This window comes from Hermetia illucens, chromosome 3, assembly GCF_905115235.1.
Source record: "Hermetia illucens chromosome 3, iHerIll2.2.curated.20191125, whole genome shotgun sequence".
In the NCBI taxonomy this organism is placed as follows: Eukaryota; Metazoa; Arthropoda; class Insecta; order Diptera; family Stratiomyidae; genus Hermetia; species Hermetia illucens.
Genome location: NC_051851.1, coordinates 34,696,422 through 34,715,204, shown reverse-complemented (window position 1 = coordinate 34,715,204; position 18,783 = coordinate 34,696,422). Strand labels below are relative to the sequence as shown.

Sequence of the window (18,783 nt, the reverse complement as noted above, 5' to 3'; positions counted from 1 at the left end):
GCTATAAACAGCTTCTCCGCATACAAATCTCCAGGCCCAGATGGCATAATGCCAGTAATGCTAGAGAGGCAGCAGGAAAGGGTTGAGCCGTAGCCTGTTGAGATTTACCGGAGCTGCATCTCTTTAGGATACGTACCGCAGTCCTGGAGGCGCGCACGAGTGGTTTTCATACCGAAAGCGGGCAGGCGCGGTCATGAGTCCGCGAAGGACTTTTGACCAATCAGCCTGACCTCTTTCGTGCTGAAGTCCCTAGAGCGCGTCCTGAGCATTCACTTAAAGACAATTATGGAGGGAATGCCTTTCTCTAAGTCCCAGCGCGTCTACCTCAAAGGAAAATCCACAGAAACCCTCCACGAGGTAATTGGCACGGTTGAGCGGTGGTTGCAATACAAGCAGTACATCCTTGCTGCCTTCTTAGGTATAGAGGGAGCTTTTAATAACATCAGTACCAACGCCATCAAGGAAGCCTTAACCGGTATTGGATTGGAGGGGTATCTCACGCATTGGATTATATCCATGCTAAGTACCAGGATAATCCAGTCGGATCTGGTAGACAACCACCTGACCAGAGCTGTAAACAGAGGTACGCCCCAGGGTGGCGCCGTCTCACCGGTGCTCTGGTTAGTAGTAATGGACAAAATTTAACGTACATTGGACAGCAGGTGACTGGACATTGGACAGGTGACAGCAGACTGAAGGTGGTGGCGTATGCCGACGACTTGGTGATATTAGTATCAGGGACGTTTCTGTCCACTATGAGCGACATCATAGAAGGAACGTTGCGAAAGGTGCGCTTGTGGACCACAAGATGCGAACTCAGCATAAACCCAACCAAATCGCAACTGATGATATTCACCACCAAGCCAAGGATATCTGAATTCCATCTACTATGGTTGAATGAACAAACGTTGGTTCTTTCTTCTAATGTAAAGTATCTGGGTGTAATCCTGGATCCTAAGCTAAATTGGGGATTGAACATAGAACTGAGGGTTAAGAAGGCCTGTATAGCCTTCTATGCCTGCAAGAGAACCTTTGCAAAGAAATGGGGTCCCGGCCGAGGATGGTTCTCTGGATGTACACCGCTCTAGTGCGTCCGATCCTAGCGTATGGCTCTATTATATGGTGGCAGGCTTTGAAAAAGAAATACAATAGAACGAAGCTTAATAGGATTCAAAGAGCCGCGTGTGCAGGTGTTACTGGGGTTCTGCAGTCCTGCCCGGCAGATGCTCTTAATGTACTCCTGCATCTCCTTCCCCTAGACCTCCACATTAAATATGTTGCAGCGTGCAGTGCCGTCAGACTACGTGAGTTCGGATATTGGACAGCGAAGTCCTACGGCCACAGCAACAAATGAAATACCTCGGGAAATCCCCCACGGACTATGCCACATGCAAGCTGAACTGCACGAGAAACTTTGCTGTGGACCTTCCAAACAGGGCAAAGTGGAAGACCGGCGCCGTGTTGCAAGACTATGATACAGTATTCTTTACGGACGGATCAAAGATGGCCTATGGAGTCGCGCGGAGGTTTTCTCGAATACACACGGTATATCCAAGTTGTATGGTCTCCCAGGTTTCGCCAGTGTATTCCAGGCGGAAGTACTGGCGATATTGGAAGTATGTCGATGGCTGGAGCGTGATTCGAACCCCAAGCGTAACATAGCCATTCTGAGCGACAGCCGAGTGGCCATCAAACCCTTATACTCAACGACGACATCTTCCCGGCTGGTGTGGCAGTGCAGAGACGCGCTGAGCCGTCTGAGCGGCGGTCACTCTTCTCTCAAGGTCACTCTTCTCTGGGTTCCCGGGCATAGGAACATAGAGAGGGAATGAGCGGGCTAACGGATTGGCCAGGCAAGGCTCTGCTCTTGGCAGTCCTTCGGCGAATACAGTCGGTGTTCCGCTGGCGGCTGTCGAAGGCTTACAAGCTGTGCCACGTCAAGGAGAATTTTTCCCGCTTATAACATAGCCCGATCACGAGAGCTCCTGTGCAAGACGCGTGCAAAAGTAATCAAGATTACGGCGGTCTGCGCGGGGCACTAGCCCATAGGAGACCATGCCGCTAGGCTCGGCATACCCCACAACTCGCATTGCCAAAGCTGCGGAGAAGAAAGGGAGACCTTCATGTACTTTCTCTGCGATTGCTCAACTCTGGCTAGAGTCAGGCTGAGGACACTGGGTAAACCATTCTTTGGGGACCTCAAAGAGATTTCTAGCTGCAGGGTGGGAAAGCTGCTTCCCTTTGTGAATGCTACTGGCTGGCTGTGAAAATCCGAGCCGGCTGGACTCTGCCCCCTGCTCCGATAACAGCAGTCACGGTCTTAGGAGTTTGTGGCATCAAAACGGCGCACCAAAGCGCTAATTAGTCTCCTCGGAGCGGCCACTGATACCTACCTACCATAGCTGTATAAGCCTGAAAATGAGGTCAACTCGAAGGTACACAAAAGTGTGTGCAATTTGCTTAACACTTGTATTCTTTAGGTCATTCTTTCATTTTGGTTATTTTTCATAAAAAATAATATTTAACATTTTTCACTTTAAAAAAATTGGTGATTCTGAGAGCTTTTTGATGACATTATGGTGCTCCATGACATTACGATGCCCCAATCGACCACGGTGTCTCATCACATCACGATGCACAATTTTGACAATTTCAGTACCTGCATCAGATCGGTCCGATAATTCGCCGTAAATAACCATATTAAATTAAAAAATTATCTCAACTCACTGAGCAATTTTCACAAAATCACATTCAGCCGCATCCGATATAATTATAAGCAGGACACCTACCTGTCTTGTTACGTTTTCCCGAGTCTATTAAGCCCCGAAGCAGTGTTCCTGCATCGCCGTCAAAACATTATGCCGGTGCTCGCATGAATACACAAAGGGTGTCTCCCGCTGAAATATAAAATGCGATTCATTATGCCACGCGAAATCCAACTTTCTCTCCAGCTCTCCATGCCACTTTGGGAATTTTAATTAAGCTCCTGAAGGTTATGCTTGATGCAAGGAAAAATTGTCTCTACGGCTATAGCTCGTCGCGCGGGGTGTTTTCATCTGTAAATGTTTCATCGTTACAATTTCTGAGACAATTCTTTTTTTACATCACAACACCTACGTTCTGCCTTCAGTAACTGAATAGCGTACAAAGGACTCTTCCTTAAAGCTCAATAAATCAACCTGTATATTGTTCATATGAGGAAGTGGAAGCGACAGTGCAACTGGAGTGCATCCAGTGCACAACAACGGTGGCGACGGGAGGGCAGAAGGACAGTGCAGCAGTATCTTAACTGCAGCTGCTGCACACAATACGAGTTGTGTCCTGTGATGCGAGGAAGATTCGTATGCTCGTCTGTAGTTAGGTGTTGCTTGCTTGCAATAAGCATGAAAAGGACTGGATCCCTACCTTCATATGAACTTCACTTAAGCCAGCAAGTGGAAAGAATAGCGAACTTCGCCTTCAAGCAGAACAAGTGCATGCACATGCATATGCATGCATGCAGTTCCTTATTATGGGACAGAGACTGTTGGTAAGAATGAAAATTATCAAAGATTTCTTTACCTTATTTTCCAAGCAATTCCTTTCGAAAGTCTTCTCATCGTAGCAGCTATATCTTGTGTTTGGTCGGATAAAAAACGGAAATTGAAAAGCAGAACGAAAGAAAGTGTGCAGATTCTGTGAATAGGTTATAACACTGTTAAGCATTTCTTTGTTTCATCATGTAGTCGTGGTTGCAGATTTTCAAGGGATCCTTTCTCCAGTTTCGGGAAGTTTTGTTATGCTTGCGTTTTTCATATTTGGTTTTTGGGAGATATCTGACGCTTCCATATCATTTTTAAATTCGATTTGATGGCGAGTTTTAAACTGTATATTGCTTCCTTTAGGACCTAATTATCACTTTGTGTTAGTTAGGTGAAACATCGGTAGGTAAAAGACTAACTATAAAATAAACTTGATTCCTCTATTTTTATCCTGAAACAAAACCTTATTAAAATCGATTCGTTATCGGTCAGTCTGTCTGTTACACGCAGTTTTTTCCAAAAGGGCTGCACCAATCTAAACGAAATGATCTAAATGACTCTGGGTACCAGGCCCCAGTTTCCACTAGCCTTGCCCCAGGAAAAGGGACTCTGCCGAGATCAACTTATTTTCCCCGGTAAAGTGAGCGAAGGGGCAAGCCTGAGCTATTCGACGGAGAACCTGAGTCTAGACTCAGATTCTCCACGTATTCAAGTGGGAACCAACCCTATTGGGACCCAGTCCTTAACGGACATGTTGAAGCAGTCCTCTTCTGTCAGCATTCCTGACCTGCTGAGGTTAAAGTCCTACTTACGGGTAAGCATCTGTCTTCGGGCAGCAAATAGCCTCCGGGCGAACAGCCTTCGGGAAAAACAATGCCTCCGGGCAAAAAGCCTTTGGTCAGACCGCCACCAGGCAAACCACTTTTTGGCAAACGGCTCCGGGCACACCGCCTTGGGGAAAAACACAACTCCCGGCTTGCGTCAATGTTGAAGGGCAAACCGAAGCGGCAGCGATCATCTGGCGATCTCAATTCTTCGGTTCAAATGGCTGCAAAGAAAACTCGGCCAACAACCAAGACTCTCGAAGCCAATGGATAGGTCTTGTATGATGAAACCAATCCTTCCGGTTACTATACAGAGCAGTGTGAGCGGCTTAGTAAGAAACTCCTCCTAGCTGTAAGGACTGCATCCTTGCAAGGGATTATACTACGCCTTGAGTCGGTAGGTGTATATCGTAAAATATTACGGATAGACTTTATAGATGAAAGCACGAACGAGTGCCTCAGACAGTACTGTTCTTAGTTCAACGATGTGTGAGAGGGTACGCGACTGACTCTGAGGAGAGTTTCCGAGCTACAATCGTTTAAAAAGTGCTTTCTCTTGCTCCAGCTCTAGAAGAGGAGCGTAATGGCGTTAAGATCCTGGGCTAACCTCCAGTCCAGAATAACCCCAACACTTATACCCGGACGCTATTAGGTAGCAAAGCAATAACTTCCCTCACTATCGGCGCTTCGGAACCGGATATTAAGAAGGTTCGGGAACAAACGGGCTACCGGCTCTACTACGGATTTGGGCCGTGACATTACAAGTGTCGACTCCTAAAACCATCGAAGGGAACGTGGAGCCCACGACATCTTCATCTGAACCGCACTTATCAGTGGTCGGATCAATCGCTGCTAGACATGTATACATCTCACACAAAAACCATAGGTTGTTGGTTGGGAAATTAGGGGTATAAACTTCCGATATGCTAACTGGTTGTTTACCAATGAAAGTGATATGGAGACCCCGCACCTGCATGGTGGTTTCAAAAGACCTCCAACCTATCTTAACTAACGACCTATGTGATGGCGACACCACAACAATCAAATTGACCATAAAAAGCCAACAGAGAGATTAGGAGATTCTATGGTACTCTGATTATTTCCCAGCTCCCAATGCAAAATTAATCAGAGCTAACCAATATGCCAAAAGTAAAGATATGGGAATAATAGCTGAATGTGGTGTTAACGCCCACCATATATGCTACAGAAGTTCCAACATCAACGTCAGACATGGCCGCTTTTGTCGGAGGGTGGAGAGTATCAAACGATATCACGCTCTGTGATCACAGGCGCATTGATTTCATAATAAGCATGGATCTACCTCCACCCACTCCATTTAGGAACCCACGTAATACAGCTTGGGCAACGTACAAAGTAGAGCTGAGCGCCCGAGTTACGATCTCTGGGAGATGCATCAAATATTATACATTGCTGGAATTGAAAAAAAACCACCCAGATGATCACAACTAGCATGAGAGAAGCTATCGAAGAGACCTGTCCACTTATGATGCCAAAGAAACGTAAAACACTATGATGGAAATCCGATTTGAGGAAACAGAGGCAACCTCAAAGCTAAATCGAATCCTTGTCAAACAACGTAGCCAGCAGTTGGGTTATCTACGTTTAAAACGCGGAAAGTAGACAGAAAGCAATGAAGAAACGGCAAACCATTTGTTCGAAATGCACTTCCAAGGAAGCATCCAAAATCTCACCTCAGGGCCAACAGATACATACAGCCCTTGACCGGAAAATTGGACTTTGGCATGGAAAGTAGCTTCACTAGAACGAGTGAAATGGGCATTTAACTCATTCCATCGATACAAGTCTGCGGGTCAACATGGTATTATTCCTGCTCTAATAGAAGGAATGAATACCCTAGATCTGCACATTCGAAATATATATCACGTTTGCCTAGCGCACGCTCATATTCCAACCAGCTGGCGTTATGTGAAGGTAGTATTTATTACAAAACAGGAGAACCCACCTCCATAGGGGTGGCACCGGGAGACGCTGTAATCACTTTGGTTTGCCGGCCCTGATTCAGTAGGCGAATGCTCCAAAGACCTAATCAGGGCGATCAGACTCGAGTCTGCACGGGGACTCATCTGAAGTGGCAAATTGGTCACGAAACCTTACCAGGGGTATACTGGTACCATGGGAACCGGGAAAGCCCCTGGACTCACATACTTCGGGTGATCTCCTATTCTATGTGAGGACAGCTCGATTATTTGTGGTTGGCCCTCCTAGTGGGAGTTTCATGGTGGTTGTGGTTATGCTCAAGCGAGAAGAGACCTTCGGGCCTCGACGTGGTGTTGCGTATCAACACGGGTGCCGTACTCTATAGTTCGGTAGAGATTTAGGCAGGATTTAGTCTTGCATCCACCAGTATGAATGCTAAACCATGCACTTGGTATAGACTGGTACCGTTGTTGCTTGTCTCAGCGGGGCTCTGATTGTGGTCACAAAATCAATCCGTGTCTGAAGAGGACCATAGGATTAAGTCTCACGACAGGTGCCTACGTAAAACACCATGGGCTTCACTGTCAGCGCAACTGAAGTCGAGGAGGCAATAAAACGAATGAAATCGGGGAAAGCAACAGAACCTGATGACGTTGCATCTGAGCTCTGGAAAGCGAAGAGTTGGGACCGAACAGATGAGGAAGGTAGAACACCATCGGACTGGCAAGAAAGTACCACTGTTCCAATATGGAAAAAGAAAGGAAGTCCAGCAGAATTTTCAAATTACTGTCCGATCCAGTTACTTTCCCATACCGGGAAGGTTTTTTGACTGCATTCTTGACAACCGAATTCGCGAAATCGTTGAAACAATCGTGATTCAAGCCGGATTTGTCAAAAATTGCGGAACTACTGACGGAATACACGCTGCGCGATTACTCATGGAGAAACACCGTGAGTGCCAGAAGAACTCGTGCGCTGGGTTCAATTGCTCTACCACAATACGAAAAGTAAAGTTTGAATTATGGCGGGTGTATCAAAACCGCTTTATGTCTCTGTTGGTTTAATCAAGAAAGCGCCTTCCCACCATTCCTCTTTGTTCTTCTTATGGACCCCGTCAAACGAGACATCCAACGTCCAGCGCCATACACATTGCTTTATGCAGATGATGTTTGCCTAGCATCTAATAGGAAAAATGATCTCGAGCAACTTGTCCAAAAATGGAATGATCGCCTCATGCAACACGGTCTCAGATTGAATCTAAACAAAACTGAATTTTTGATAACCGATCCCTATGAAACAGGCATCCTCACTGTCAGCGACAATGACGTGCCCAGCACTGAGCGATTTAAATACCTCGGGTCAACGCTATCAGCCAATGGAGAACTGCGTTACGAAATCGCTTCACGCATTAACGCAACCTGGATGAAATGGCGTTCCACAACTGGTATTCTTTGTGATCGACGTATCAACGAACGTCTTAAATCTAAAATTGAACGGTGTCTTGCGGTAATGGAGACGAAGATGTTGCGTTGGACTAGTGGCGTGGAACGTGTTGATCACATCCGAAATGAGGATATCCGCGTTCGTTATGGGGTTGCATCGATCGTGGCAAAACTGCAAGAGGGGCGTCTTCGATGGTATGGTCACGCAATTCGTGCTATCGAGAATTCACTTGCCAAGATTGGTCTGAACATCGAAGTCGATGGTAAATGTACCAAAAGACAGACCGAAACAACGGTGACTTGCTACGCTGGGTGGGAATTTAAAAACCTCGAGATTGCACCCAGATAGAGCCAAATGGCGAAACCGATCGCGAGGAGCCGACAAAGGCTGAAGAAAAAGAAGAGTTAAAGGAGAGTGCAAGCACGAGTCTCATTTGACCAATACCATTCAGTGGTATTGTTTCTCTGGTTGCCTGATCCATAAAAGAAATGTCCTGAAATCAACTGGCTCACTGAACATTATTGATTTCCCTTTTAAATATTTTTCTTATCTCAAATTCCTCCTTTTTTCTTTGCTTTCAGGGTCAAATATAAAAACTGCGATTGCGATACTGAATTGTATTCTGGCCCGGCAACTATGCTTTGAAGATCCTTCCTGTTCAGCAATTTTAGAAATAATACCACGTGTTTGTGGCCCAGTTCCTGGTAAGTATACATTTTACATAAGATATTGTAATATAGATACACATAGGCCAAATATTTGCAACGCTTTGAAACACATCAATACAAAGCTGGCAGTTCATAATGCTCTTACTATCGCAGGATCACTCATCAGGAGTATCGCCAAATCTATATATATCTATCTACTGTGGGAAAGTTATTCACGCTCTAAAAAGAATTCGCTCGAAAATCCGATCGCTAATTAGCGTCTTTTGGATGAAAAATATACTTGCGTTCTACCAAAACGATTGCTCTTCTTCGGAACCTTAACGATGATTCCTTCTTTGCACTACTTGCGAAAGGTCTTCAGCAGCAGAAACTGCAGGAGTAGTTCCAGGGAGAAAACGTGGAGCTCGACCACGTTGATGGCCGCCTCGGCATGTTACGGTCGGTGGTTTTCCTCTTCATCCATGAGTGGAACCTCACCAGATGTTATATTATTGAGAGCTGTGATAAACTGCTCCTTCCTCCTGAAGTTGCTCATCACCAAAGATGCTTTCTGCCACATGAATACTCTTCGGGAATGAATATTCAACGCAATGTGTGCAATGTGTGTAAGTTTTCTTTTATCATGGCGTGTCCGGATAGCGTCTTTATGCCTCACTGTCGAGTTCATCCTTTTTTAGGTTTCAATGGCATATATACCATGTGAGTCGTTTCCTCAGTCGCTCTGTAAACGTAGCTACCCATTAATTTGGATCATTTTAACTTTGCGAATTCCTCAAACAAGTTAGTCTCTTCGCAAAGGCGCCCTGATAGTAAGCAACTGATCCTACACCTTACAGAGTTCCCTTAGCCTCTTTGCGCCGACTCAAATCCAACTTAAAGTTAATTCGATCATTGCAACTTGGCTGAAAAGTGACTTCTTCTTTTCCTCTACTTTCCTAAAGATTTACGTTTTCGAGATACTGAAAAAACAACAGCTCTTTTCGGAAGCTATGATCATCTCGCACGTTTTCTCTCACGCAATGGACTTGATGCTTCCGCTAGGGACCGTAACTCGGGCGCTCAGCAATAGTTTGTACGTCGACCAATCTGCTTACCGCGGATCCTGAAATGAAGCAACTGGGGATGGATCCACGTCCATTAAGAAATCGATGTGCGTGAAAATGTGAGCCGCCATGCTGGGAGAATGTCGTGCCAATCTTACCAATCTGCGCACCGGAGAGTTTGTCCCTAATTACTTGTCCAAACTTTCTCCAGTCGATCCTCCTGGGGTCCCTGAAGGGTTTGGAGACCTCGGCGGCGTGATTTAGACTGAGAAGTATTCAACTGTGATCGGAGAAGGATCTCTGGTCAGACACTCTCCAGTTCTCCACCCTAAGAATCCCATTGGTGATTATTACACAAATCTCCGAGCACACCGTTACACACCGATACGTTTGAGGTAATAATAAAATCAAAGAATAACTCACCTCTCTCGTTGATTTCCGAGCAGCCCTAAAACGTATGCCTTCCATTGACGTTGCAGCCTATCAACAGGTTGGCCTTCTTTGTTGGTATGGATTCGTCAGATGTTATAGTTCTCCTAGCGGAGTTGATAGGTCTGGAGCCATGCAAGCCGAGGAAATATACACGTTTTCTGCCCCTGCCCGCTCCAGCTTAACTATGATTAGGTCGCTGAAACTCAGGTCCGAGCACAGAAAGCGTACAGAGTCTTCCTCGCGAGAATACTGGGTCTGTCCTGATCAGTGTCTCCTGCGCAGTGGAATAAATTCAAATATTTACTTTGGAGCCCTTTGATGGTTTGGTCGCCGCCGACCCATGGCCACTTTGTTAATGCGATGTCGATGTCTTCTTCTAGGAGGAAGACAAGCAGATTAGCCGAAGCGCACTTCAAGTGCAGCAGATTTATCTGCGTTACTTTCAGCATGATATGCTTACGTGTGGGATTCGTCAATCCCCGTCGGACTCTCGATCGTCATTTCCTCCTTGGCGGCGTCGATTGGATTTAGGTCGCCTTCCGGTTTTGCAGAGCGGAACACTTTTACTTCTGCATTCCTGATTCCGAAACGCATTTTATAGTTTACCTTTTCCAGTGCCTCCAGCCACTCCTCGTTTATACGGAGTAGAAAAGCTTGACTGTTTGTCTGAGCTTGTTCTTATCCATGCGGATCCTCGGCAACCGGATGCGAGCGATTGAACTCCTGGGTAAGGGTTGACATTGAGCTTTACGCCCTCCCAGGCGTCATTGATCTTAGTGACGCATGAACCGAGAAAGTCCCTAGAGGATTGGTTCTCGCAAGCTATAAAGTGGAAGCCACGGACCACCTCAGAGGCATCAAAGCAGGGGATGAATCCCGTGTGTTTGCCTTCGGTGTCCAGGAGATGCCTCCACACCTCCGGTGCTAGTTTGCCGCTAGCAGAATTACCATCCGCCGGTGCCACACATAAAAGGCTCGTGGCCACGTTGCTGAAGGGTTTCGCAATTCGTGGCCCATCGGCTAACTGTTCTTGCATACTTTTCTTTGGGTGTTACTTAGCGTCTGAGCTATCGCCGACTGTGCTCCGCTTGTGATTTTGCTCGACCTCGTCTTGAGATCGATTGCATTTCAGAGCGGTCGGCTTCGCCTTCTGCTCGTCTGCCAGGCGTTTGCTTTGTATTCCTCAACAATCGCCTGGTATTCAGCGATGTGTTTTTCATCTCGCACTTCGATAGTACCGGCTTCCTTATTCTTAACAATCTTACTCTCAGCAATATACGCGTGGGCTTCTGGTACTGGCTCTTGAGCAGGACACCAGTGTACCTTCGCCAGTTAATCGGTATCCGGCGACCGACGTTCTTGTCGGTTTTAACTTTCGAGGGATCCTCCGACATCAAGGGTTTCGGGTTATGAGTACTATGTCTGGTACTCGCTACACCCAGTTTAACGGCAATGGATTCCAGGCTGGAAACCACTAGTCCACCTGCCGCGTCGCTTCGGGAAGTCCCTGCGGTTGGTTTCAGCAGAGCGGTGCCACGGCTGGTACCGGGTATACTGCTCTCGACAGCTACTGTTTCCTGGCTGGATGTTAGAAGCTCGTCCTCCGATGATGTGCCTGGCATCGCCCCCCTTTCTTCTATCGTCATTGTGTGAATTTTTAAAATTGAGTTCATGTCTAGGTCCCACGAGAAGTCCGGGAAGAGTGTTCACCCTAGCTAGCCCGGCCACCAAGGTAAGGGTTTTATTTAGAACTGAAGGTGCCCAAGGGCAAGACCAAGCTCCCCATTGGCCACGCAGCCCTGTGCGTATGCTGTTCCACCTTGACTTGAAAAATCAGTATTCTATTAACTTGCAAGGGAGGTTAGTATAAGGTCAACACATTAGAGTACCAATATGGAATATCTAGTTCTCTGCTCCGTTATTGTACCTTAAAATTCAAATTAGAGAAGTGAGGGTTCAGACCTCATGCAAAACGAACAAACTACAATTGCACTGTAGTACGAGTTGAGGTAGTAGACTTTGTCCAATATAATAAAGATCGGAGACCCTGACATTATTCAAACTGTCCCCCTTCTTTGTAGTTGGCTTGTCATATTTTTCTCCCCCTCCCCTCTCCCTTAGAAAGTGCGTTTCAAACTTGTCTTCATCTACAAATCATTCATACGGAGGCCAGAAAACCTCAACTTTTCTTCTCATGTCCTGATTTCCTGTTTCCTTTTTTCTTCCCTTTAAAGCAGCAGGAAATTACATGTAGTTTTTATACTTTCCAAAAACTATAGAATGAATAACTTGCATTTTTTGGAAACTCTGCTCCTTACCTTTGCTATACATCTGGCAAAAGGAATTTTCATGTTTATCAAGATTTTCCATTTCTCAGACTTGCAAACGTCTTTTTTTAATAAAACGACGATTAACTCCCATCCTCAGTACCAACGTTCCTTTCGTACGATGCCACAAAGTGAAAAACTTCATCCTGAAGTGAATTATTAACGAACCTTCAGAGCAAATCAGTTTTCCGCAAGACCGTGCCACTATTCCACAAGATTGTATGTGTGCCAGATACGACCCGATGGTTTCCGTACGTATGTATATAGTTCAATCTGCCTAACACAGCTGTCTTCTGCAACCACAATATGAAAGATCTGTATCACATGTACTACCCCGAGATTAAAATTGAAACAGCATTCACCCCCGAAATGTTAGAAAAGTCATGAATTTCGCCATTTAATCTTTGACTGCAGTTAAAATTGGGCTCTAATTCTTGTATTAAAATGAGGAGAGCTACTCGACTCCGCACAGCCGGGCCCCACTGTCTGGAGGAAATCCATTGTACGGAATCCCGCTTTGTTCATTTCACTGCGATTTAATTAATCGGCATCTTAGACTTAACAAAGAATAAGCTCTCTGTCTTATTAAATGAAAATCAGATAATAGATACGAAATTAAAATTACGTTAAATGAATTTCGGGATTTTCTGTGTGCTTTCCTTTGAGTGCGGCAAATACTTCTTGCAAGCGCTTTTCAGTATTCTGAACGATGATTATTGGTTTGCTTCCAGTGGGATTTGTAGTATGGCAGCTAAGCTAAGAGGTCGAGAGTCCGCTGGAGAATTTCCATTTTACATGGAAAATCAGAGTTAAATCAATCTGAGGATATGCGAAGAGCAACAAAATAATAAACCCACCCCCATGAAATTAGCAACCATATTTCCATAAATACATTGACTCCACATATACTTCCCTGCATGTAACCGTTGTCCTTGGGTCGCTTGTAAAACACTGTGCGAGTCGTAGGGTTGCGTGTTTTGGGGAAGTAAAAATGAGGTGGTAAATCTTTAACGTTAAGAGCCTGAGCTCCACTATTATTATTACATCCTTCGTAACTGTTGTTTTGTGTGAATTACTTTGGTTGCGTAAATATGAACTACCTTGGAGTGCTCCTAGATTGTTTTTTCTTCTGAAAAGCTTTTAAAGAAGGACACCACCGCGAAGAAGGGTGGCTACAGCATTTGCCAAATCAAGCAATTTCGAATTGTCTGTTTTATAGTTGCCATAAAAAAATGACGAGGAAATGACCTAGTAAGTTTAGTATACTAAACTGACGCCCTTCTAGCTATATACGTGAGATGACCCTCGGAATGGTTGAGGGCATTTGGACAGTTGAATTGCCCGAAACAATTAATTTGTAAAACAAAACATGAAAGAAGACATTATACAGAGAAGGGGATAGTTAGTTCCCGAAATTTTTTTTTCATCAACGGCGCAACAACCGCTATCCGGTCCAGGCCAGTCTTAATAAGGAACTCCAGACATCCCGTTTTTACGCCAAGGTGTCTGGCGTCCTGACCTACGCCATTGCTCCATCTTAGGCAGGGTCTGCCTCGTCTTCTTTTTCTACCATTTATAGACCTTCCCGCCAGGATCATCCTCAACCATATGGATTAAGTGACTCGCCCACCGTAACCTATTGAGCCGGATTTTATCCACAACCGGATGGTCATGGTATCGCTCATAGATTTCGTCGTTATGTAGGCTACGGAATCATCCATCCTCATGTTGGGGGGCTAAAATTCTTCGGAGGATTCTTTTCTCGAATCCAAGTCTCCGAGGAATAAATGAGGACTGCCAAGATCATTGTCTTGTACAGTAAGAGCTTTGATCCTATGGTAAGACGTTTCGAGCGGAACAGTGTTTGTAAGCTGAAATAGGCTCTGTTAGCTGGCAACAACCGTCCGCGGATTTCATCATCATAGCTGTTATCGGTTGTGATTTTCGACTCAAATAGGAGAAATTATCAACGGTCTCAAAGTTGCATTCTCCTATCTTTATTCTTCCCGTTTGACCAGTGCGATTTGATGTTGTTGGTTGGCTGGTTTTCGGTGCCGACGTTGCCACCATTTTGTTTTGCCTTTATTGATGTGCAGCCCAGGATCTCAGGCCTGTTGCCGCCTGCTCGATCTGAATGAAGTGGCAGTTTGTACGTCTCGGTCGTTCTTCCCATAATATCGATATCGTCAGTATAGGCCAGTAGTTGGGTGGACTTATCATAGGATCGTACCTCTTGCATTTACCTCAGCATCACGGATCATTTTCTCGAGGGCCAGGTTAAAGGGGACGCATGATAGGGCATCCTCTTATCGTAGACCGTTGTTGATGTCGAATGGTCTTGAGTGTGATCCTGTTGCTTTTATCTGACCTCACACATTGGTCAAGGTCAGCCTTGTCAGTCTTATCAATTTCGTCGGGAAATCGAATTCTCTCATGACCGTGTACAGTTTTACCCTGGCTATGCTATCATAGGCGGCTTTAAACTGTGCGGCTTAAACTGTGCAACTGTTATCCATATTCCAACTGGTCGTCTCCATATTTGACTAATTCGGCTGTAATTCCATCGGTTCCTGGCGACTTATGATTTTTAAGCCGATGAATTGCACGGACTGTTTCTCCTAAACTTGGTGGTGCAGTATTTATCCGTCGTCTTCAGTTGGCGGGACCTCCAACTCGCCGATGTTCTGGTTGTTCAGTAGTTCATCAAAGTACTCAACCCATCGCTCCAATATGCCCATTCTGTCGGAAATCAGATTTCCCTCTTTATCTCGGCAGGATGAGCATCGAGGTGTATAAAGCTTCATCCTGCAACCAACAAGTCAGTTGGTTAAACTTGCGCCTGGTGCGGTTGCTCCCTGTACTTTTCGAATTCACAGACCTGCTGGTTCTCCCAGGCTTCCTTTTTCCGTCTGTGAGGTTGCTTCTCCGCTCGACGGAGTTTGTGATAAGTCGCGGCGCGTGCCCGCGTTCTTTGAGAATGGAGCATTACTCGGTATGCAGCATTCTTCTGTTCCGTTGCTAGCTTACATTCATCGCCAAACCAGCCGCTCCGACTCTTTTTGCGGCTGAGGTCAAGTATGATTGTGGCGGTATCAATGATAACGTTCTTCAGGCGGTTGCGAAGAGCTTTTGTTGATGTTTTATCTGCAGGACCTCTATTGATTGCGGTTATTGCGGCATTTATTTTCCTCTTATAGGTGTCGCGGAGGGCTGTGTTGGGGATGGCTTCAGCATTCACTCTCACCTGATTATCAGAGGGGATTGTAGGTGGTGTCGTAATTTGAGCTCGGAGCACCATGCCAACGAGATAGTGGTCCGAGTCTATATTGGCCCCCCTATATGTTCTGAAGTTCATCAAGGCTGAGAGGTGGCGGCGTTCAATCAGCACGTGGTCAATCTGGTTGAAAGTGGTCCCGTCTGGAGAGGCCTACGTATGTTTGTGAATCGCTTTCCGCACAAACCAGGTTCTTCCAACAAGCATATTGTGCGATACTACTAACTGAATAACCAGCAGTCCGTTATCATTGATATCCCTATCTAAGCTATGGGAGCCGACATACCGCCTGAATACGGGTTCCATCCCTACTTGACTGTTGAAATCTCTAAGTATGATTTTGATATCATACTTGGGACATGCTTCGAGGGTCCGTTCAACTGCCTCGTAAAAGGTATTCTTCTCCGACTCTGCAGTCTCCTCTGTAGAGGGGTGAACGTTTATGAGGCTTATATTTCTAAACTTGCCTAGCAAACGCAGAGTGCATAGCCTTTCGCGTATATTTTCAAAGCCGATAACGGCAGGTTTCATTTTTTGGTTGACTAAGAAACCTACTCCGTGCACATGGTTTACTGGATGTCCGCTCTAATATATGGTGTAGTGGCTCTTCTCCAGGAAACCGGTCCCTGTCCATCGCATCTCTTGCAACGCTGTTACATCAGCATTATATTGGGGCAGGGTATCGACTAGCTGTTCAGCAGCATTCGGTTTGTACACGGAGCGCACGTTCCATGAGAAAATGCGCAAATCGTTAATCCGTTGATGTTGCCGGGTTCGTCGTTGTAAGATCCATCCTGTGCGAGGCTCCTTCCGCGGCTTCGTAACATAAGTTTTCCGTTTAGGGTTGTCAACCCTGCCCAACCCCCAACCTGGAGGACCAGTTGATACAATTTGTACCGTTTTTAAGCGTTGGAGACTCCCCTTCATCCTTCTCCATCCGCAGCTTTTCGTTAAGAAAGAGCTCCCAGCGGTCACCACGTGAAGGCGGAGATAGGGTTTGGTAGTAGAGCTATTGGTGTTGGTGTAGCAGGCGTTTCCTAGGTTTTATGCTCCATCGTGGGTACCAATCCACGTTTCGCCCTGGGCCCTATACTACCCTTTGACCGCCGGATTTTTTTAACTCTAATAAATAGTTTTAGCCTATAAAGGAAAATTCTCCTCAATCTTTATTTTAACAACTGGCTAACAACGAAATGTCAATTAATTATATAGAAGGAGAGGTGGGAGGGGTAGCTTTGGCACCTATCAATATTTCCTGATTAATTGAATAAGTTGTTCCAGCAATGGAACATTGTTTGCGTTTATGGAAAGAATGAGGATATTAGTGGTGAAATATCACGCAGAATAAAATCCAAAAGGATAAATACCTGCTCAGTGTTCCCATCTTACATATAATAATAATAATCGTTGGCGCAACAATCCATGTTGGATCAGGGCCTTGAAGTGTGTTAGAGCACTTCATTCAAGACCGTAACGGTACACTAGGAGGCAATGTGGTCAGCATTGCGCTCGCCCGAGATTATTACCCTGATTTGACTCAGGTACTCATTCACAGCTGAGTCGACTGGTATCCGACGTCAAATCACGATACAAATTCCACTGCCACCAGTGAGATTTGAACCGCGACCTTCCGCTACGACAGCCTTGCATCTTACATATAGTAAGCACTAAATCAAGTTTCGTGAGAACATGTTTGCCGCTTTCACCTCGGCAACGGTTACTCCACAGTGTCAGGCACTTAGTTCAGTGCACTTTCTCCCTCGTAGACACGGCCCACAACAGTTAATTCTTCTACGCTAAATTAAGTATTGTCTGCTGTGAAATGTTACATGCTATTCTCAGCATGCTTTATGCAAATGACTATATATTTCCGTTTCGAGCGGATTATAATTACTGTGCTAAGGAGCGTAACAAAAGCGTGTCTAGAAATCCCTGCATCACTTAAAAAATCGCGAGAACAGAAGAGCCAAGAATATTAGTAAAAAAATCTTTAGTCAACTAGACTACTACTTTCAGCTCTTAACAAGGGTTGCTTATGAGTTGTAGATCCTTTGTGCAACAACAAGTGCAAAGTCCTTGTTATGATGCTTGTTTGTTTTATGACAACACGACATGATGAGGTTGTTTGCATTTCTCCCGTGCGATGAAACAATCTTATGCAGCGTCATGTTCCACGCAGAACGAATTCTTGATGGAAATAGTCAGTCACACCTGCATGACCAGCCTTTCCTTACGAAGGGAGGACATAAATACACATCGCCCGGTGTATGTGTAATTAAAGTGCAAACGTCGAGCTGGCACTCACCTCTACTGTTGTTTGGCATCATGCATGAACATAAGAACTGAGAAAATAACGGCCAGAAGAAAGTAAATTGATTTAAGCATGCCTTATTCGTCCCCGAAATGGGGTCCGCAGGCGTAAGATATCTTGAATTCTTTCAGCGACATATTAAGGACAATTTACTCCCAAGCCTGCACCCTTTCTGCAGGGACACATTCTCATAACTATTTTTTTTTTTTAAATATATACTTTGGGTAACTATTGTAGATGTACAAGATGCCAAAATTAGAGGGCGCATTTCACACGATCTAAGACTAGATACTGTGTACTTTGAGCCGCTAGATGAAATGCGTTAATTGCACCTACACAACATTGTCGAGTCTGAGTAGTTCTAAACAGGGTTAGTATCGCTTCCGAGGTTTCTTACTAAACAGATTTATTGAAAAAGTGACTTTTATTAGTGATAGCACAACTAAGGGTGAGACAGTTAAGCTATTCTAATGCGATACCTACCCAACACCATCCTTCTAAACAACTCCTCTACAAATATCGAACCTGTACGTTGATATTACGTTTTACATATTTATATATATGTATATTTACAAAAAATTATATATATAAAATATCATACTTTCATTACCCACGTTCCCTTGGCCGGGCTACCTCCATAACCCAGAAATAAGTTTAAAGAGACCCGATGTAACCCATTCTCATCTTTTTGTGTTTTGTTGGTTATCGCCGAGGAGCACCTGCAGGTTCGTCGACAGTTTCAGAGACCCGCTCTTTTTGTAGGCTTCACTCACAATACCTATTTCACAACCCATAATTTTCATCATCATCATCATCATCAACGTCCCAACAACCGGTATCCGGTGGAGGCCTGCCTTAATAAGGAATTCCAGACATCCCGGTTTTGCGCCGAAGTCCACCAATTCGATATCCCTAAAAGCTGTCTGGCGTCCTAACCTACGCCATCGCTCCATCTTAGGCAGGGTCTGCCTCGTCTTCTTT

The 18,783-nt window shown here is 45.2% G+C and overlaps 1 protein-coding gene across 6 annotated transcripts in view; it reads left to right on the top strand.

The window, feature by feature from the left end:
* LOC119652430 overlaps positions 1-18,783 on the top strand; it is a 425,085-nt gene that overhangs the window by 256,773 nt on the left and 149,529 nt on the right. For all 6 annotated transcript variants that reach the window (XM_038056559.1, XM_038056558.1, XM_038056556.1 and 3 more), the window contains one exon: positions 8,329-8,451. In XM_038056559.1, the coding sequence (XP_037912487.1) occupies positions 8,329-8,451 (123 nt within the window). The remainder of the gene's footprint in view (positions 1-8,328; positions 8,452-18,783) is intronic.